Genomic DNA, 21509 nt, shown 5'->3' on the forward strand with positions numbered 1-21509 from the left:
GGGGGGGGGGGGGGGGGGGGGGGGGGTGGAGTGGTTACCTTAAGAACCCCTGGCCAACATATAAAATCACCATTGATTGCACAATGGATCTTTGTTTTTCAAGGGTTGATGATAACATGCCTGCTAATCTTTAATTCCGATCAAGTGTTCGCTTAGTTAGTTGCTTAGAAATTCCAATAGGGTGGAAATTTATTTGGTTGTACTCTATTCTAGGCCTGCTGAAGCCTGCTAATCTTCGAACCAGCCGACTTTCATCTAATCGTGAATGCTGATATCAGATCTCAATCCTGAATGGCTTCAAGTGTTGCCTCATCCAGTGCAGTTTAGAAATTCCAATAGGGTGGAAATTAATTTGGTTGTTCTCTCTTCTGGGCCTATTGAAGTTTCCATACTTCTGCAGGATCACCTCTCACCCCGTCTCTCGTTTTTGTATCTCTTCGTATTTGTAGTTTGGTTTCAAATACAAACTGTCTCTGCCTTTCGACATGCTTAACCGAATTTGAAAGTGGTGTCTTCCGTTCATGGAGAAAAGTTCAAATGTTTCTGCTACGTTTCACTTTTCGGAGACGAACTTTGAATGGAAGACTCTTGACAATAGGAGGAGTGTATGGGGAAACTTTAGATTTAGTTTGTTTCACGGCTCCTAGTTGGCTGGCTAGTCATTTTGAAGATCTTCTGGCTTACTGGATTTCAGTTGGGCTTCTTATCCTTTCTCATTTTGCGTGTATATTGACCATCATATTATCAATGCTTTCTCTGTATGCTGTACCTTGCATTCTATTCTGAACGTAATTCAGTAGTTTTACTATTTAACAATGCTCGAGTTCGGGTTTAGTATACTTTTTTAATCATTGAGCTTCTTGGATGCAGAGCGATGTTTTTCTTATATGCTCAAATGCAATGCAGTACAATTCACCAGAAACCATTTACCACAAACAGGTATAATGATTCTAATTTTCAAATTTCTTTGTTTCCTATCTTCTCAGTTAGTGAATATACTTGTTTTTGTAAAGGCGCGTTCCATTCAAGAGCTAGCCAAGAAGAAGTTCGAGAGGGTAAGAATTGAAGTCGAACGCTCTGAGAAAGAGTTGAAATTGGAGCAGAGTACAAAATCGAATTCGTACATCAAGAAACAACCACCAAAGAAACCCTTTTTCAGGACTTTGCAGGAACCCATTGGATCTGATTTTTCCTCGGGTGCAACCCTTGCTGCCATAGGAGATGTGCAGAATGGTTCGAATCCGATCCACGGTGTTAACTGTGAGATACCTAGCAATAATATTGATGGGCAAGTAGAGGGTAGTTCCTCCTTCTTTGATACTACTAATCAGGACAAGGCTGAAGAGCTCTTCTCAGGTATTGTGAATAATGAGACGTTTATCAATACGAACCAATGCAGTCTAGTTTTGAACTATCTATGAAAATCCCTGAGATATTTCTGAGGCCTATATCCAATATATCTGCTTGATTCATGACTATTTCCATTCTGCAAGCAAATTATTTTGTCCTAATCAGTTTTTGTTACTGTCACTTTTATAGGAAAGGGTATTCTAGGTAAATTGGGAAGAAAGACGTCTGTGCTTGATGACAACCGCCGTGCAACTTACAACATATCTAATTCACCTGTGCCACGATCCGAGTCAATATTTTCAACCTTCGAGGATGAAATAAGACAGCTTGTTCCGGTATCGTCTCTTGGTCTCTCCTGTTACTTGTGGGTGCTCTTATCCTTCGATTTTCATGTTCTTTTTTTCTCTCTGTCTTGGGAATCAGGTTGGGCTTCATGCGGAGTATGCCTATGCTAAGAGTCTGGCTCGATTTGCTGCAACACTCGGTCCTATCGCTTGGAAAGTTGCCTCCCAGAGGATTGAGCAGGTCGTACCTGTTGGATGTAAATTCGGACGTGGTTGGGTTGGAGAATACGAACCACTTCCAACTCCTATATTAATGTTTGAGAACCACAAGCAGAAGGAACTTGGTTTAAATCGTAACTTACATTCTACCAGAGAATTTAGAAAGGATGGAAAGCCTTCAGATACTCCTTTGCCTAAGATGGAACATTCTCTTAGTGCACCATGTACAGAAGTGAATGAATTTGCTAGAGGATCCACCTTAGATGGGAAATCATCTTTCCTTAGGTCTACCACCCCAAATCCTGGTCCAACTCCACAGCAAAACCTGCAGACCAACAATTTTACTGAGGTAGAGAAGGTTAAAAAGCAAGTCGAGGTAAATTCCTTGCCTTCACCAAGACAAAATAAAGTTGATCTTGGTGTAGAGAAGCAACTTCCAACCAATTCGAATATGACTACGTCTAGATCTAGAGATATGTCGTCGGTAAACTTAAATCTTGTTCAATCTGCGCCTTATAAACTGCCCGGTGTTAATGGCGTTGCAACTGGTGGACTAACTAATGGAAAATTCCCGAGCAATTGTTTGAATAGTCCACGAGCTGCTTTATCGTCTTCTAGCTTGCCTTCTCAAACAGCCCCTGTGGCAACTTCCCATGGACAGGGTCTGGGTCCTGGCAAGCCAGTACAATTGATGAGAATGATGTCTGAAAGAGCCCCAAAACAAGAGAACTCATCCAATCAATCTTCATGTGATTCTCCGCCAGTTTTGTCATCAGTCCCTTCTGCTATGAGAGACGATTCTAATAATGCTGCAGCAGTAGCTTCTCGTGCGTGGATGTCGATTGGGGCTGGAGGGTTTAAACAAGTCAGAGATACTTCCACACCTAAAAGTCAAATCTCTGCAGATTCGCTGTATAATCCAGCTCGGGAATTTCATCCGCAAATGGCACGAGCATGGGGGGAGTTTCGTGCTGGAGGTAATCAGCTTCTATCTGAGAGGAACAGTTTCCCTATGCAGCCATTTGTTTCACAAGCTTCTCTTGTACCAAATGAACAACAGCTGCAAAACCGGTCCATGATTTACCCTCAGCTAGTCCAAGCTGACATGTCTAAGTTCCAGTTGCAGTCGACATGGCGAGCTCTCAGCCCACATAACCAGCCAAGGAAGAAACAGGAAATGCTTCCTCCCGACTTGAATATCGGTTTTCAATCACCCGGGTCTCCCGTGAAACAATCGTCTAGTGTTTTGGTCGACTCCCAGCAGCCAGACCTGGCCTTGCAACTTTAAAAGTGAGAGCCAGTCATGTGAACAAGATTCTTACTAGAAACAATGCAACCATTGGGGATAAAACTGAGACAACCTTCAATCTATTATCGCACCGAATATGAGAACAAACAGATTATCTGTACAACACAGATGGTTTGCATTCTGAACAAACTCGAAAATCTAACCCGTCTTCAATCTTGTATTAATAGGTTGGAGAACTCGTCCTAATTTATATATTGGGACCGTGGAATGTCCACAGCAAGCAATATCTAGCTGGATGTGCGATGCTTCTGCTGCCCTGAAGAGAGTCCCAGACTGGTCCCAGATAATAGGTACTTCCCCCCACCATTAAAAATGAAAGAAAAAAGGAATTGATTTGCTTGTGTCAATTGTTGTGAGGTGCTGAAAAGTTTCTATGTGACAAATTGAGGATACAAGTTTAGTTTTGCCTTGTAGAATAGAATAGTCATAGGTGGATGGATGAATGAATGAATGAATTAGATCTCTGTAATTACTTTGATAAAATCCCACTTCCCATGTAGTGTTCTTGCTGCAAGATTTACCCACCAATGCCATAATGTTGTAACTATTGTATTCCATTCATGCTGTGTTTTTGCCATGATTTTGATTGTTCATTGCCTCACCATGTCCTCTCTGATTTGGAGGAGGAGGGAGGGGGGTGGATCATCCACTTCTCTGATATGGTAGATCGCTTTTAAAAAGTGGATATTCATATGATTTGGTTGATGATAAGCTGAGTCTAAATTGGATATGAAATTCGAAACTCCATATTTAGATGAAAATGTCTTATCCAAGAGAGATTACATTTGAATTACATTGATTTCAATTGAGATTTGTCGCATAGCATTTAAACTTTTGACGTTCTAGTCGATAATATAACATATTCATAGATCGTATTGCCACATTTCATATCCAATTTAGACTCAGCTTATCATCAACCAAATCATATGAATATCCATTTTCTAAAGCATCTACCATATCAGAGAAGTGGATGAACAAAGACAAATCTTTTTTATCGATAACCTCAGACCAATCAATCGAATATTGATTAATACGTAATCGAGCGAACACTACTTGAAAATGAAAATGGCTCTTCTGCCCAGAAATGAAATGTTCCTGGAACTTGCTCCCATTGGACCATTTGTATCTATATGCATTAGGATCCCGATTCATGGAGTGTTCATCCACTTCTCTGATATGGTAGATGCTTTAGAAAGTGGGATATTCATATGATTTGGTTGATGATAAGCTGAGTCTAAATTAGATATGAAATTCGAAACTCCATGTTTGGATAAAAAGGCCTTATCCAAGAGAGATTACGTTCGAATTGCATTGATTTCGATTGAGATTTGTCGCATAGCATTTAAACTTTTGACGTTCTACTCGAGAATATAACATATTTATAGACTGTGTTGCCACATTTTGATTACGGTTATTGATTGTTATACAGTGTGGCTCATTGGACTGATGTATTTTGTGTTAATTTTCCCGCCTCCCCTCAGAACAGTTGGGTATTCTTGTTGATAAATTTATTTTAGGTCAAAATATCTCAGTTTGGTCTATGAACTTAAGAATTTCGTTCCATTTTGTTCTCTATATTTTTAAATGTCTAATTTTAATTTTTATACGCTCAATATGAATTGAATATGGTCATTAATTTATTGTTGATTTTTTTTAAAAAATATTAAGTCTCAATTAGTTCTTTTTATAAATCTTATAATTATATTCATGCTTGTCTTCCTTATATTATTATTATTATTATTATTTGACCATTTTATTTATTAAAAAGAATTAAATTTAAGATTTTCTTTTGAATATTATAAAATTCATATCATTGAACTGACCCACTTTAGTTGAACCCATTTCTATGTGACTAATTATTATTTATTATTTATTTTTAATGTTGCTCAATTTTTTACGGCTAAAAATCAAATTTTATGTTCATTTTATACTTTTAAATAATCAAATTTTCACTTTATATAATTTTATGTTACTCCCTTTTATTAATCTCTATAACAAAAAAAAAAAAAAAAAAAAAAAAAAGAGATTATGTTTATCAATTAAAACCCGAAGCTTTTGTAAGTAAATCAATTGTCACCCATTAGGCCTTTATGTTATACCAACATGTCTTTAGGCCTCAAAAATGTTGGAGACACTAACTAGAGGCTAGTGAACAAGCGGTAGATCGGTAAAAACATAGAAGTGTATGTGGATGATATGTCAGTAAAAAGCCGAACTACCCAATAGCTTGCTTTTGATCTTTGGGAGGTCTTAAAGATACTGAGTCGAATACGTATCTCAGTGAGTGAATGATTGTTGTCGAAGATAAACTTATAAGCAAGGGCTTACTGCCTCGGCGTGGATGAAAGATCGAACCATCTACTTATAAAATTATAATTTGTGTTTTATTTATTGAACTATATTCAAATTGATATTGATCGTATCTTCTCTCTCCTCATATTTGCTCGTTAATTTTTTAATATAAAGTTATATATAATTTAAGGTAAATAAAAACTATATAGCTTTTATTGTGGTTGGTGAAAGTTTCAATTTTAGTTTCAAAGGTCATAGTAGTTTGGTAAACACCAACATCATAAGTTTACTTTGACCAAAGTCAAGAAAATTGACCTTTTTTTATGTTAAAAATGTGAAATATATATTTTTTTTAATTTAAAAGTTATAATTATGTAGCATTATTATTTTTAGCTATATTTATATGTTAAAAATCGACCTTTCTTGAATCGTCCTTTTTTAATTATATTTTTTTTTCGATTCTCTGACCGTAACCGATGACTCCACCTTTATGTTCTATGTTATTCATAGCTAATTTGGATTAAAAAAAAAGAAAAAAAACTAAACTTTAAGCATTTGTTTGTCTAACGTTATTACCTAACGTCATGTATTCTGTCACTCGTTGGTCGTTAGATTGGACTTTGGGAAGCATGCGATTAGTTCCTTGTTGGCCATTTAATTAGTTTTTGATAATCATGTATATCGTTCACTCCGACAGACAATGTGTAGTGATATTTTTTGTTCTTATCAATGAACATTTTGTCTATCTCAATCAAAATTTGATAGGTGCGTAAACCATAAAGTATTCATATACTGATATAAAAAAAAAATCAGTCGATCTAAAATCAAAATTTAAAACTTTAGGTTAAAATAACTCTGCACTCCAAACACACCGTTCTTAATTCAAGTGTCAGAACTTCATGTCAAACAATTTTGCGCCCAAAACATAGATTTATTTTGAGATCTCACACGGGTTGAAAATGGTGGATTGTGAAATCTCATATTGGAGAGTGGAAAGAAACATTCCTAAGCGTGTTGAAACCTCTCTCTAATAGACACGTTTTAAAACAATGAAGCTAACGACAATATCTACTAACGGTGAGCTTAAGTTGTTACACTTGACTTAAAGAACTCTAACTTAACCCTCCAAACCGCCCCATAAATTTAAATACCCGAGCACATGCACTTATCAAATTTGGCTATCGCATCCTCCATAAATATCCAAAATGAACTCTTTGATGATCACTTGCCCACGAAAACATCGAAAATTCAAAGAAAAAAATCACTATAACGTGGAAAATATGTTCATTTTGATTATATAAAAAAGTTGGAATTTAAAATCATAAAGAAATAAATAAATAAACAACAAAGTTTTATGACCGAACATCCTTAAATGTCCAAAAAACCCATTAGATTTTCACATCTCTGTTTCTCTCTGTTTCACTCTGTTTCTCTCTGTTTCTCTCTGTTTTGGTTAATTTGATCTCTAATGGCGATTTCTCTCAATCTTCTGCAACTTCATGGAAATCCATCACTACCCAAGTTCCCAAACTCGAATTGGCTCCGTCCGGCGGTTTATTTCAGAGCTCCGATGAGGGCGACGGTGGTCATGTCGCAGATCACTCCGTCGTACTGGGCGGCGATAAATGAAGATATTGAGGAACATCTCCGGCGGATCATTATTGCGAAGGACCCACCGGTAGTATACGAGCCATTGGGTCATTTTGTCTTCTCCGCCCCACGAAATTCCGCTGCAGCAATGTGTATTGCTGCCTGCGAGTTCGTCGGCGGCCATCGGGACCAAGCTATGGCGGCGGCTACCGCACTTCAGCTCATCTATGCAGCTACATATACTCGGGAGTATCCTCCACTGACGGCGCGTGGGAGTTCAAACGCCGCTATGGTTGACCGTGTTTATGCCCCCAACATTCAGCTGCTGACTGGTGTTGGAATAGCTCCGATTGGGTTTGAGATTCTGGCTGGGTCGTGTGACTTGAGCGAGAGTGGGTCGGACCGGGTTCGCCGCGTGATGGGGGAAATGGCTCGGGCGATGGGGTCGGAGGGGTGGATTGGGGGACAATTCAAGGAATTAGAGGAGGTGACGGCGGCAGCGGAGGCGGAGGAAGTTATCGAGAAAACGGAAGGTGAGCTACACGCGCGTGGAGGCGCGTGTGGGGCAATATTGGGAAGTGGAAGTGAAGAGGAAATAGAGAAGATGAGGAAATATGGAAGAATTGTGGGAATGGTGAAGGGATTGTCAAAGAAAGTGTTTGGAGGGAAAGAAAATGAGAGAAAAAGAGAGAAAATTAAGGAGTTGAAGGCTTTGGCTTTCAAGGAATTGGAGGGTTTCAAAGGAGAAAAAGTGGATCAAATGTGTAATTTCTTCGATTTCGAGGGGCTTTAGTGAAAATATTTGTAGTTGTATATCTCGGTTGAACGTTCAAATCTTCATATCTCTTTTGTCGTACTAAGAAAACAAATTTTATGTTGTGGGTCACGTTGTTTTTTAAGGGTCTCGTAAAATATATGAGCTCTGAAGTCACTGTAAATCATATTAACAGTGTAATCGGTTGGTATGTTTAAATCTGATATGAATTTGAGAGTCAATTACATAAGAGTTAACCTCATGGGACCGTGGTATCTTTTCAAAATGTTGAACATGTTCCTAATGGCTTGTCTTTAACTAAAGAGATGAAGCATGATTCACGAGAGTTTAAGAATGTAGGGTTCGTTTGATCGGTGAGTTTGGATAATACGGTAATTTTCATATGATAAATTTAGACGTGGGGTATTTGATAGGGCACGTGTTAAGGGTATCAAAGTTTGGTAGAGGGTATGTCCTCGTATTATCCAATTCTTGGTTTTATGTTACAGGGTTAGTTCACATTTATTTTATTATTGTAGCAGTCCAAGTTCACCGCTTTTATTGTCTTTTTTGGACTTTATCTTTCAGATTTTTTCCAAACACACAGCTAACAGATATCATCCTCTTTGAGCTTTTTCTTTCGAACTTCCCCTCAAGGTTTTTAAAACGCGTATGTTAGAGAGAGAGGTTTCCACACCTTTATAAGAAATGTTTCGTTCTCCTTTCCAATCAATGTGAGATCTCACAATTTTGGTCCCTAAACTTTCAAACAATAACAATAACCGTCCCTCAACTTTTATAATGTCCATTTTGGTCTTTAAAAAAAACGCATTTCGGTCTTTAGTAACATTATAAATTTTACACCCTACTACGACATTCTTTTCTTTCATTATTTAGCTGCCTCATTTCGGCAAGTCATTCAAGTTCGTGGGATTGGTTTCTGGACAGAGCTTAGTTAAGTAAAACCGAGGGTCTAATAGCTGAGCTAGGTATGTATGCTTGCCAATCTTGTCCCGAGGGGGGGGGGGGACGGGACAAGAAACAGCTCCAAAGAAAGCTATTTTGGTTCCAAATGTTTCTCCACGCCCAACGAGATCCTACAACCTCGTGATGCTTTACTCCTAACCCCACAAGGTTCTTATTTTCACCAAAAACTAACGTACCCAATACTTGTAGTTTGAATATTCAAGGACAAAAATGGTTAAAAGTGTCGGGACTAAACACAGATATTTAGAAAATTCAGATACTAAAACAAAAGAAATATCTCTGTTTCGGGACTAAAGTGAACGTTTTCATAATACAGGGACCCAGATAAAATATTATCGAAAATCCCGAGACCAAAACGAGATTTAAACCCTATTTTATTTTCTCGTCTTTAATTATTCATCTCGCCAAAAGACCTAAATACCCTTAGGAAATGGCAAACATAAAATAAAATAAAATAAAGTTTTCTACTTTTCTTTGAATTTTTATTAATTATAGGTAATGCGTTGGTTTCATTGATCATGACAATGTTGATGGAAACATTGGGGAATTAATTTTAATATTTATTGCACTTAAAAATTCATTGTTTTTTTTTAATTATAACATTAATTACCTAATTTACAAATTTAATTATAGCTTCACATTTTAATATAATTTTTTAACAAATTTTAAAACTAGTTTTTGCATATTAATTTGTTATAATTCATTAGTTTATGAAATATAATTTGTTTTTTTAATTATAACATTACGAGACGTGTTTTAAAGCCTTCAGGATAATATCTGCTAGCGATGGGCTTGGGTCCTTACAAATGGTATCAGAGCCAAGCACCAGACAATGTGTCAACCTTCTCGCTGTTCCTCAAAGGGGTGTAGACACGAGGCGGTGTGTTAGTAAGAACGCTGGCCCCAAACGAATGGATGTGGTGAAGGTCTCACATAGATTGGAGAAAGGAACGAGTGCTAGCGAGGCCCCCGAAGGGGGTGGATGGTGATATCCTACATTAATTTTAATTTTATTTTTTGCGAAAAACTATGTTATAATATTAAAATTTGATTTTTGTTTACCGTTTTTAATAAAAATTATATTGTAAAATAGAAATAATGCATTACAACTTTTTTTCGGGGAAATTATTTAAAAAAAAAAAAAACATCCATAGCGAACCTAATCCATGCACATTTCTTATGGGGTTCTCCTTCCCGATTTTTGCAAATATAAATGAAAATTTTAATCGGGATAGTGATGGAAAAGACTTCCTCGTCCCTCTCGTCTCGTGGACATCTCGTAGCTCATAAGAATTCGAATAATTAATACAATAATTTGTTATCGAGATTCTCTGAAATTTCTTAATGAGAATATTTTTTAAATACGATAAAAATAAATGGTCAATTTTTATACGTTTAAAATATATATAATTTAATTTAATACAAAGATGTAGGAGATTGATGGTTACTAGCTACTTGCAATGCCATTTGCAAAAGTCTAGCATTCCAACTTTGAATAATTTCCTCTTTTTCAAAAAGATATCAAATTATTCGTTCGAACTTTTAAATCGTGTGCTTCAGGATTCTAACCAACCATATTATAAAAATATATTAAATTAACTACACTTGACCAGATATTCACTGTCCGGAGATAGAGAAGTCAATATTTTTCTTATTTTGGTTTGTTACGTATTCTAACCGATGTGGGATTTCACAATCCACTCCCTTAGAGACCTAGCGTCCTTTCTGGCACATTGCCCGGTGCCTGACTTTGATACAATTTGTGACAACTTAAGCTCACAACTAGTAAATATTGTTTGTTTTGACTTATTAACATTGTCATCTGATGAGAATTGTTGGGAGTGAATCCCACGTTAGCTAATTTAGAGAATGATCATGAGTTTATAAGTAAAGAAATACATCTCCGTTGGTACGAGACCTTTTGGAGAACCTCAAATCAAAGTCATGAGAGTTTATACTCAAATTTCAAAGTGGACAATATCATACCATTGTGAAGATTCGTGATCCCTATGATGGTATTAAAGTCATGCCCTAAACTTAGCCAGGATGGTATAAGAGCCATGCCCTAAACTAAGCCATGATAGTATAAGAGTCATGCATTAAACTTAGCCATAACGACAATAGAATTCTCAAATATTGAACAAAGAATTGTGAGTCTGGTATACTTTGTTCGAGCAGTGGATTGTTGAGAGTGAGTCCCACATTAATAATTTAGAGAATGTTTATGGGTTTAAAAGTAAAGAATACATCTCGATTGGTATGAACAATATCATACCATTGTGGAGATTGAGTGAGTCCCACATTGGTCAATTTAGAAAATGATTTGGGTTTAAAAGTAAAAGAATACATCTTCATCGATATGAACAGCATACCATTGTTGAGATCTTTTCACTAACGTCTAATTAATATCTAATTTTAATAATAATTTGGAATATATTAAAATTTAAGAACTAAATTAAATAAGAACAATATTTGAAATGTCAAAAATACCCCCCACCAAAAGGGATTATTCAGAGACTGCGATTCGAGAAAACCAGTTTTGTCAAGAACGGCGTTTCTTACTTTACTCAGATCCCTCCCTTTCAAAGTTCTTCCAATTCCTTCAAACACGGAGAACGACGAAATCTGAGCCCTAGCCCGTCGCATCGCAAACAATTCATGCGGCGGAATTCTGTTATCAGATCCTTCCTCATCTTCATCTTCGCCGTCACTGGCAACACCATCGCTCCAAGAATCATCGTGCTCCGAAGCGAAATTCCTAGGGTTTTTACTTCCGTTAGGTTTGAACCACTGCGGAATCGATCGAGGAGCCGATCTTGAAGCAATCTGAGCATTGCCGCCACCGTTCGACCTCGGAATCATTCTGGAAGCGGACGGAAGAAGGTGATTTATGGAAGCGGATTCGAGAATCGACGAATCGGAGAAGAAACTCGAATCATCGGAGGTTTTTGAAGTCGTTTTCGATTTCTCCTTGAGAACTTCCCAGACGTCTTCTTCTTCGAAATCGCCGTTTCTGAAAGACCGCCACAGAGCGCTGCTCTGCCTGCTTACGCCATTTCTGCCGCCCGCCATGTTTAGAATTGAAGATGAATCTGTGGAATCTAAAGCTTTTGGAGGAGGTTTTGTGAGGAATTTGAAGAGAGTTGCAGTGATTTTTAAAGAGCGATAAGGAAATGGAGAAGAAAAGGAGGAGAAAAAGGGGCGCTGTCGTTATTCGTTGTGTTTAGCTTTCTGAAGACGACGTCGTTTTCTCTGGTTTCTTTCTTCTAATTAAAATTCTTATTTTATTTTCCTTCCCAATATAATTCTTAATTTCATTTTTTCTGAAATAAATGAAAATTTTATAAATTAGATTTTATTTTTAATTTTAAAATATACCTTTTTAGTTAAATATTTTATTTCGTAATTATTTATTCTAACTCTTCTAAAATTAATTTTAAAATATATATTGAAATGGAGTTACAAGCCATTTTATTTTTATTAAAAACAAAAATTTGAATTTAAATAATAACGGTAATGTAAACCAATTCAACTAATTTAGATTCTTTATTTATTAATTATTATTTAGGTATAAATTTTTTTAATGTATAAACATAAAAATATGTCGTTATTTTTAAAAAATACATATTAAATTTTTTAAGTGTGAATTTTAAGTTACGATGAGTTAAATCCATTTTTTTGAATACATATTAATTAACCTCGAATAATTTAAACCATAAAATTAATAATTTAAATTTAAAATTTGAAAATTAAATGAGATTACAATTACTCAAATTTATATCAAATTTAAAAAATGATCGAGTTACCTAATATTGCTATATGCAATTAGCAAGCATATTTTTCTTAATTCTTTTTAGACATTTTTAAAAAAAGTATATAAATAAATAAAAATTATAATGACTTAAATTATATTTAAACTGTTAATGTTTTAATTTTGTGTAGTATTTTTTTTCTTTTTTTTTCATCTTTGTTGTGTTTTTAAAAATAAATTTATGCTTTTACTTAGGGTTTATTAATTCGATAGTTTTGCCCATTAACTCCATTCGGTTTAGAAAAAATGAATCCAATCCTACTCGAAATGCTAATCCAATCCAACCCAACCCGAATTCGGATTGGGTTGGTCCGGGTTGTCGGGTTGATTGTACACCCCTATTGTTTAATTAAAAATAAAAATAAAAATTTACTATTTCTTGTTTTTTTTTTTAATTAAAAGTAAATATAAACATGTTTAGTAATCATTTTTTATTTTTTATTTTTTATTTTTAGTTATCTAAAATTTTAAATTAAAATATAAAAAGTCAATAGGAAAATCAATTTTTTTTTTTTTTACATTATTATTCTTTTTTCTTTCAATTATTTATTATGCATTTTATAATTTGGAATATAATTATAATATGAATTTGATGAATGAGAATTAAATTAAAAGTTAAATTTATTTTAATTAATAAAAATAAACTAATTATCAACTATTTAATTATTTAAAATAACTAATATAATAAAATGGCCAGACTTCGCGGCGGACGTGACGCGGGTGATTGATCAGGTAGAGCGCCACTACTACTCGATTCCCGATGGATCTCTTGTCTCTAAGGCCGCCCACGATCTACAATTGGTACTCCATCTCCTTCTATCTTACTCTCTCGCTCTCTTTTTTTCTGTTTTTCCACTTGATTAGTGTGTTTTATTGATCGCTGATGAAATGTTGGTGGATTGAGCGATATATTTGATTTCTGTTCGCAAATGATCAAGAAATTGACCTTACTGTTTAATGGACTTGGTTTTGGTTTGGTTTTTTGTATCATTTCCGATTACTGAAGTTGATTTTTACTAATTATGAAACTTTCAGGCGAGAGAAGAAACAGGCTGTTTCGATGGCGTACCTTGGAGGAGTTCGAGATGTTCAGGCTCTTCATCCACAACTAGGCTTTAAGAATTCGCCATTCTATTCCACGGTATAAAAAAGCTAATTAACCTGTATTGATAACCTTGATTTTTAACGGTTTGATTATGATTGCGTACTGTTGGATGAAAAGTCTCACGTCGGCTAATTTAAAGAATGATCATGGATTTATAATCATCCATTGGTATGAGGCTTTTTGGGGAAGGCTAAAGCAAAGTCATGAGAGCTTATGCTATCATATACTAGAGTAGTGTTCATCTAACATGGTATCAAAGTCATGCCCTAAACTTAGCCATACCAATAGATTGACAAATCCTCAAATGTCGAACAAAGTATTGTGAGCTTCGAAGGCATAGTCAAAGAGTGACTAAAGTATCGAACAAAGGGTACACTTTGTTCGAAGACTCCAAAAAGAAAAAAAAAGAGTCGAACCTTGATTAAGGGGAGACATACTTTGTTCAGGGGAGGTGTTGGATGAAAAGCCCCACATCGACTAATTTAGGGAATGATCATGAATTTATAATCATCCATTGGTATGAGGCCTTTTGGAGAAGTCCAAAGCAAAGCCATGAAAACTTATGCTCAAAGTAGACAATATCATACGTGTAGTGAGTAGTGTTCATTCAACACATACTTGGACTGATTTTGCTTCTGCAGTTGGTTGTAAAAAGACTTGCCAATATTGCCTTTATTAGTTTAGAGTAGGAAGGATTATTGAGCTTCAATGTTGCTCTTTCTTAGCTTTTACCTTAAAACGACGTTCAATAGGTTTTTGTTTGGGAGGTGAATATAATCTTTTATGAAAAAGCTTATGATCATAGCAATAGCCTGAAGTCCATATAAGTATAGCTTTCAAACCTTGTCTCAGGTTTATGAGACTCTTGAACATTGAATGGTTGTGTAAGAAGCAAGAGGAAGTGATTGAGAAGTTGAGTGTAGTATCTCGAAGTTCCCACGATAGCACACACACCGGTCTCACAATCAGCTCAACCCCTAATTCAACCAATTATGCTAGTGCTCGTAGTACTGGAAGCATTGTGAATAATAGTTTTTTCGGTAAGCTCAACTGATACGGCCGAATATCAATGGTCCTTTCCCGTGAGATTGATGCTCTTTTGAAGACGAAAAGTGATATGGTAGCTGATGCTTTTGTGATGGATGATATTGGTAGGTCTATTGCTCCTTACCATTTTTGTACAATTGTGCACGCATGTCTTTTATATGTGAGTTTGATGACATTTTTTTGGTTTTCTAGCTATAGTTGTATTTTCTTGATTTTATGTGTCATAATGTTGATATTTACTTTGTTTGCGTGATAAAATGATTGATATGCGTTTTATCCTTAAAAATTCAACCACATTTATCCACGTGAAGAGTGCCTACTTTTAATGCTACTTGATCTTGCAAAATGAAACTCTACAGACTTTGCTTTTAGTAGGAAATTCATTATACGATGTATATCGTATGACCTTACGGTTGAGGATTGTCAGGAGAGGAGTCCCACATTTGGCTAATTAAGGGGTTGATCATGGGTTTATAAGTAAGGAATACTTCCCATTGGTATGAGGCCTTTTGGGGAAACCAAAAGTAAAGCCATGAGAGCTTATGCTCAAAGTGGACAATATCATACCATTGTGAAGAGTTCGTAGTTAACACTTATATTTATGTAGAGTCATCATTTGGGTACCGTAGCACTAGTGTTTGACTTTCAGAAAGGTCTGGTTAGTTCTGTTGAGGATTGTTGTTGGGAGGGAGTCCCACGTTGGCTAATTTAGGGAATGATATATGGTTTATAAGTAAGGAATACATCTCTATTGGTATGAAGCCTTTGGGAAGCCCAAGGCAAAACCATGAGAGCTTATGCTTAAAGTGGACAATATCATACCATTGTGGAGTGTCATGATTCCTAACAGACTTTTCCGTGAAATTTTTTATTTGTTATGTTTTTTTTATACCCCATTTGTTTGTTTTCTCACTAAAACTTCAATTAATCGGGTCAAGTTTGATCATTTAGGAAATTGAAAGGCAAGAGCTTCATTCGGCAGACAGAAAGTTGGCTGAAAATTACAATGTATATCACAGGAAGTTCATTTTATTTGATCCATTTTGTCAAAGGTTAATTTCAGTTCTTGAAGCAGATATTGGGAGTACTGATTAAGCTTGTCAAAGATTTGAAGCTGCAGCATCAACATAAATATGTAATTACTCTTATTTTCTAGCAGGATTGATGGTTAAATTTTCACGAATGGTTTCAGTTATTAATTGTCGTTTGTAATTTTGTAACCTTAGCACATTAACTTGGCTGAGCTGAAATTTTGTAGGACGATTTTCAGAAAACAGGGCTGTGCAAAAGGTGTGTGAAATACCCCATCGGTTTGAGAGAGGTACGAAGCATCCAATATAAGGGTGTGAAAACTTTCCCTACCCGACGCAATCTAAAACCTTGAGGGGAAGCCCAAAGAAGACAATATCGTGGACTTAGACTGTTACAAGTGGTATCACAAAATAAGGTATTTTTCGAATATAATCTTTTCAGCAGGCTAGCGTGACCTCTCTCCAACCAATATAAAGGTGCGGAAACCTCTCTCTAGCTGTTCTAAAGCCTCGAGGGGAAGCCCAAAGATGACAGTATCGTGGACTTGGACTGTTACAAATGGTATCATAAAATAAGGTATTTGTCGAGTATAATCTTTTCAGCAGTCCAGCGTGTTATCTTCAAGGTAAATATGATTCATAATATGATTCATAATGTGATTTTTAACAGGAAATTTCTTGTTGGGGCCAAGGAGGAAGCTTCTATTTCATCAAAGCGGTAAGTTTCTATTTATTTATCACATTAGAATATTTGGTTTTAATTAAATAATATAAAGAAATGTATTTAGTAAACAATAGAAAAAAGGAAGAAAAAGAGAACAAAATATGCATTAATAATGAAGGATCTAATCAAAATTAATCCCAAGAAATAATTATTTGACTATAAATAATGAATAACTAATTAGTTATAATTATTGAAAAACAAATTTTTTTACTAAATTTAACTAATCCTAATTAACAATTGTTAGCTAATTACTTGATAATTTTAGCATATAAGTAATTACATTCATTTAATAAGTCATTGAAAACTGGTTAACAAATCTGAGTTTTGCTTGCCTTTATTCATTCCCATCCAATAAAACCTCCAACCAAACCGCCTCTTTTTGTTGTACTGATTGAACTTACAGCCATAGTTTGCTTAAGTTTATGTTCTTACTTTGGACTTAGCTGGTTCACATTGACATGGAACCAGTTGTGGAGATGAGATCGAAACAGATTGAGGGGAAGCTCGGAAGAAAAAGCCTAAAGGGATAAGGTGCTAGCATGGGAGAGAGGAACAAAGCATTATTTATAAGGTGTGAAATCTCTCTCTAGCAAACGTATTTTAAAATTTGGAGGTAATGCCTAGAAAGGAAAACCTAAAGAGGACAATATCGGTTAGCGGTGAACTTAAGTTTGGGCTAATCCTTAGAGACAATTGCGAGAGGGTACCATGATGTTGTATGATACTGCCTCGAAATTGTACTATTCAATGGACAATTCACCAAGTTGAGATGGGCTTCAAACGCTTGCCAGATCAATCAAGTAGGTGAAATATTTTTCATACAATTTCATATGATCTGCTTGAAGTTTATTTTTATCATCATCCTGTTCATAATATCTTGGTTTTTCTTCTCAAATGATCGGTCTACGAGAGACCCATAACTCGATCGCAAACTTGGGCAAAATCTAGGAAATTTGTGCTTCTACCTCAGCTTTTCATTCTGTTTTATAGAGTCCCGAAGAAATTTATCTAAGAATGAATGTAGAAAGGTGATACACTTTTTCCGGCACGGAAAAAAAATTCAAGTAAGGGACAGGGAGGGGGAGGCTCTCGAAACCAAACGAGACTCGAAAGAACACGGGAATTAGCACCATTCCTACGAGTGCTTTTGTCTCGAAGTGCCAACAAAGGGGCTGCCCTCTCAATCGAGCTCAGTTTTGGTTTAGCATCAACAGTATGTCTCTTCTTATCTATTTTGTTATACACTGATAGGACCCGACTGTTCAAACATAGATGTCTTTTAAATCCAATAGGTGCAATTGATATACCAATTGTTCGGGTAGTAAAACGCCATTAAATATGAAAAAGTTGTTGAAAGTGTACAGAAAGGATAAAAAAAATGTAAAGAAAATCACTTGGGGTGATTGATTTGTTGATCCGAATGGATGCAAGGAAATTCAGAAAGCTGTTCACAAGTAAGTTGTTCCTTAACTTCCTTCATTCCAAAACTTAAGCTCTTCGATTTGATTTATCTGCATATTACCATTTATGTTCGTAGATATATGAACACCATCGATCTTGTTTCCGCTTCTAATATATATGTATACATACATACATATCTATGTACGTACGTATATATATATATATATAATCAAATTATCTAATTGTTGATGTGATTGTCTCTGTGTTTAACTCGAACAATAAAACTTGAAATTTTAATATTAGGTGTGTGTATATATATAATCATGGTAACCGGGTCGGGTGGGGCCCCATTCCTGGTAGCGGGGCTTTTCTCTCTACTTCCTTCCTCATTTACCGTCTAAACTACGGGTCGGGTGGGCCCCGTCCACCACATGAACCGGCTTGTTTCAGGAAAAACCAGTCACCACTTGACCACTTGGACCGAACCTCCCGGCTCTCTATTTCACGTTCCCCAACCCCTACTTTTTAATAGTATTGTCTAGATTCATATCGGGTCAGGTCGGGTTACAAATCAGATCCGGATCCAGGTCGAGTTCGCGTTCAATGAACGCGTCAGTTAATTCACCGCCCTTGGCTTTTGGAACCATATTCTTTTGCCTTCAATAATACGTTACACGTCAGCGTCTATCTTGACCGTCCATTATTAACAAAAGCAGACCGTCCACGTCAGCCTCCCAGAAGATTCCAGCTCAATCATACGGGTGCTAATTCGTGGTGGGAACGGAAACGGAAACGGAAACGGAAACGGAAACGGACTCTTGCCTCCTTCCCCCTCCCCCCTAAAGCTCTATAAATACTTCCCATATCCTTGATTAATTTTCTCATTCCTCTCATCATTCTTCCTTTCTTGTTTATTTGTTCTCGTTCGTGGATTCTTGATCTTTCGCATTCTGGTGAGTTTCTGTTTCCTTTTGAATTCGTAGATTTTGTTCTTCCTTAGCATGGATTTTTTTTCTTTTTGTTTGTTTATGTCTGAGATTGATCGTGGTTAGGGTTTTGTTTTTATCTCTTTGATTTTTGTGTTTTTTCTCGCAATTCCTAATTTGTTTGGTAAGATTCTGGTATTGCTTCGTTTATGGATATTGCTTCGTTTGTATCCTGCTGGAATTTTGTCTTTCTTCATGTTGTTAACGGTTTTTTTATACGAGACGCATGCTTTGATCACTTAGGTCTCCATTTAAGTCATGGATGAATTGGTGGATATTGCGACTTTTGGCTATATGTAAATTCTGGAGTTTTTGTTATGCCTTTCTCTGAATCCCGAATGTTTTCAGATCACCAGTTGTTCTGATTGGTTTGAGCTTCATCCGAACTTTGTGAAATTTGGAGTTTTTGTTATGCTTCTCTCTAAATCCCGTATGTTTTCAGATCACCAGTTCTGTTTGGTTTTAGCTTCATCCTAACTTGATTTTTGGCTATTTATATAATTCGGAGTTTTTGTTATGCCTTTCTCTGAATCCCGTCTGATAACCTGTTGTTCTGTTTGGTTTGAGCTTCATCCTAATTTGATTTTCGGCTATATGTAAATTTTGAAGTTTTTGTTATGCCTTCCTCTAAATCCCATATGTTTTCAGATTCGCAGTTGTTCAGTTTGGTTTAAGCTTCATCCAAACAAAGTTCATGGTTGAATTAGATTTCCAGATCCCATCTGCTTTCGATCCATTCGCCGACGCCAAGGATTCTGATGCCCCCGGAACTAAAGCTTATGTTCATATCCGCGTTCAGCAGAGGAATGGCAAAAAGTGCTTGACTACAGTTCAGGGTCTGAAGAAAGAGTTCAGCTACGAGAAGATCCTGAAGGACGTGAAGAAGGAATTCTGCTGTAATGGTAACGTTGTTCAAGACAAAGAATTGGGGAAGATAATCCAACTTCAAGGCGATCAACGCAAAAACGTGTCTCAGTTCCTTGTTCAGGCTGGTCTCGTTAAGAAGGATCAGATCAAAATTCATGGGTTTTGAGTAACTTTCTGATTGCTGTTTGATGAATTATCTTTGAAGGAGTCTGTTGATTTATGCTTTGCTTTTGGGGTATGTTCTGTTCTTAGTTTCTAAGAGTCGGTGTGTTTTAGTCTATTTGTGTTGTTGTCAATGGATTCTGTGATGGCGTGTGATGGAATTTTCTTATCAATAAAATATAGTTCGATTCTGCGTATTTTTCCTTGCAATTCTGTTTGTGTTCAACGTGGTTTCTGTGCAACGTATATAGACTGGTCGCATGATTGGTAAGGTTGTTTAGACCCTAACCATTCCAAGTCCTCGTTGGGGAAGAACAAGAGCCTTCTTTAGATACCATTACATTAGATACCATTACACAGATTATTGACATACGATTTAGTTCTTTCTTTTTATCACTTAGCTTAGGAGCCGTGTGAGATGAATGTCTGTCTCAGGCACGGTTTTGAATGAGAGAAAGAAGGGAGGAATACTCTTTTCAACTCACGACTCTCCCACTCGCTTTTCTTTCTATTACTTCGAAAGTAGTTGCTTCAGCCACTCGAATTTTTTTATTTCTTATCAAATGAATGGCATCTTCTTCTGGAAATCTTAGCTAGCATGATTTGGGGAATCTCATTGTTATTACTCAAACAAGTTTAAAACGTATGCTTGCGTATTCGTTCATCGGTTCAATCGGATATGTGATTATTGGAATAATTGTTGGAGACTCAAATGGTGGATATGCAAACATGATAACTTAACTTATATGTTGTTCTATATCGCCATGAATCTAGGAACTTTTGCTCGCATTGTATCATTTGGTCTACGTACCAGAACTGATAACATTCGAGATTATGCAGGATTATACACAAAAGAAAGAAGAAAAACATAGATTGGGAAGAACAAGAAATCGAGATTTAGTTAAAGGGTTCAACCAGCAATCTATATTTCACGATTAAGGGTGTAGTACTGTTTGTAGTAGCGGTCCTCATATATTGTATTAACAATTGAAAGATGGTCGAAAGAAAAAATCTCTATTTGACAGAATTCTATACCTATGAATTTCATTGGACCGAGAAATGATACATTGGAAGAACATTGATCGGGAAGAACAAAAAATCGAGAGAGAACGATTTAGTTAATTCTAGAAGAAGCTTGAACTATACAGATTGGTTACGAGCTTTCATTTTTTATATCAACGAATTTAGTTCTCGAGTCGAAAAATGGAATCCAAATGACAGTAAATTTGGTGGGCTTTCATCCATCATACTAATAGACTTAGTTCTCGAGTCGCATGCTGAAGTTACAACGAGTCTCATGCCAAAACCTCAAGGTCCTATCTTGGGCTTCTTTATGCTTTCCAACTTTGCCGATGTGACAGCAAGAACACATTCCTCACATCTTTTCAAAGTTCGTTCTCCTTGTTACCTCTCTACGTTGTTAAAGGCTAAATTATCCAACAAAAAAAAACAAAAGAACATCCTAAATTTCGTCATTTCTCGCACATGAGAATCGAGAAAAAAATTAGTTAGAGCAGTAAAGAGTAAAAGCATATCCTATTGTTTACTCAGGGTTTACTTTAAACAAGTAGTTTCAACAAGACGCATCAT

At 36.1% G+C, this 21509-nt stretch overlaps 4 protein-coding genes across 7 annotated transcripts in view; all 4 read left to right on the forward strand.

Annotated features, from left to right (window-relative positions):
- Positions 1 to 3723, forward strand: part of LOC111475664 — a 5834-nt gene extending 2111 nt beyond the window's left edge. The window contains exons 6-9 of the mRNA XM_023119930.1: positions 871 to 939; positions 1014 to 1356; positions 1540 to 1685; positions 1774 to 3723. Of these exons, the coding sequence (XP_022975698.1) occupies positions 871 to 939; positions 1014 to 1356; positions 1540 to 1685; positions 1774 to 3141 (1926 nt within the window). The 3' untranslated portion in view covers positions 3142 to 3723. The remainder of the gene's footprint in view (positions 1 to 870; positions 940 to 1013; positions 1357 to 1539; positions 1686 to 1773) is intronic.
- Positions 3724 to 6922: 3199 nt separating this feature from the next.
- Positions 6923 to 7837, forward strand: LOC111475905 (heterodimeric geranylgeranyl pyrophosphate synthase small subunit, chloroplastic-like). Its single transcript, XM_023119960.1, has one exon. It carries the CDS (start codon positions 6923 to 6925, stop codon positions 7835 to 7837), a length of 915 nt encoding a protein of 304 aa, XP_022975728.1.
- Positions 7838 to 13296: 5459 nt separating this feature from the next.
- On the forward strand, positions 13297 to 17284 carry LOC111476949 (AUGMIN subunit 4-like). 3 transcript variants are annotated; one of them, XM_023120834.1, is made up of 7 exons: positions 13297 to 13397; positions 13632 to 13737; positions 15700 to 15756; positions 15812 to 15883; positions 16007 to 16195; positions 16450 to 16497; positions 16947 to 17284. In XM_023120834.1, exons 1-5 carry the CDS (start codon positions 13357 to 13359, stop codon positions 16130 to 16132), a joined length of 402 nt encoding a protein of 133 aa, XP_022976602.1. In that variant the 5' UTR covers positions 13297 to 13356; the 3' UTR covers positions 16133 to 16195; positions 16450 to 16497; positions 16947 to 17284. The 3 variants fall into 3 exon arrangements, 2 of the variants coding, with proteins under 2 accessions (XP_022976602.1, XP_022976603.1); XM_023120835.1 differs by lacking the exons at positions 16450 to 16497; positions 16947 to 17284 and adding an exon at positions 16277 to 16322; XR_002717184.1 differs by lacking the exons at positions 15700 to 15756; positions 15812 to 15883; positions 16007 to 16195; positions 16450 to 16497; positions 16947 to 17284 and adding an exon at positions 14554 to 15219.
- Positions 17279 to 20116, forward strand: LOC111476953 (protein translation factor SUI1 homolog 1). 2 transcript variants are annotated; one of them, XM_023120842.1, is made up of 2 exons: positions 17279 to 17303; positions 19539 to 20116. In XM_023120842.1, exon 2 carries the CDS (start codon positions 19585 to 19587, stop codon positions 19921 to 19923), a length of 339 nt encoding a protein of 112 aa, XP_022976610.1. In that variant the 5' UTR covers positions 17279 to 17303; positions 19539 to 19584; the 3' UTR covers positions 19924 to 20116. The 2 variants fall into 2 exon arrangements, with proteins under 2 accessions (XP_022976610.1, XP_022976609.1); XM_023120841.1 differs by lacking the exon at positions 17279 to 17303 and adding an exon at positions 18765 to 18857.
- The last annotated feature ends 1393 nt before the right edge of the window (positions 20117 to 21509 follow it).

The sequence above is a fragment of the Cucurbita maxima genome, unplaced genomic scaffold (genome assembly GCF_002738345.1).
Source record: "Cucurbita maxima cultivar Rimu unplaced genomic scaffold, Cmax_1.0 Cma_Scf00003, whole genome shotgun sequence".
NCBI lineage: Eukaryota > Viridiplantae > Streptophyta > Magnoliopsida > Cucurbitales > Cucurbitaceae > Cucurbita > Cucurbita maxima.

Excerpts from the sequence above, each read along its gene's own strand:
- LOC111475905 (XM_023119960.1), top strand. The coding sequence starts at position 6,923 with ATGGCGATTTCTCTCAATCTTCTGCAACTTCATGGAAATCCATCACTA.
- LOC111476953 (XM_023120842.1), top strand. The coding sequence starts at position 19,585 with ATGGTTGAATTAGATTTCCAGATCCCATCTGCTTTCGATCCATTCGCC.
- LOC111476949 (XM_023120834.1), top strand. The coding sequence starts at position 13,357 with ATGGATCTCTTGTCTCTAAGGCCGCCCACGATCTACAATTG. Across the intron at positions 13,398-13,631 it reads CCGCCCACGATCTACAATTG|GCGAGAGAAGAAACAGGCTG; the intron begins GTACTCCATCTC and ends TGAAACTTTCAG. Across the intron at positions 13,738-15,699 it reads ATTCGCCATTCTATTCCACG|GAAATTGAAAGGCAAGAGCT; the intron begins GTATAAAAAAGC and ends TTGATCATTTAG.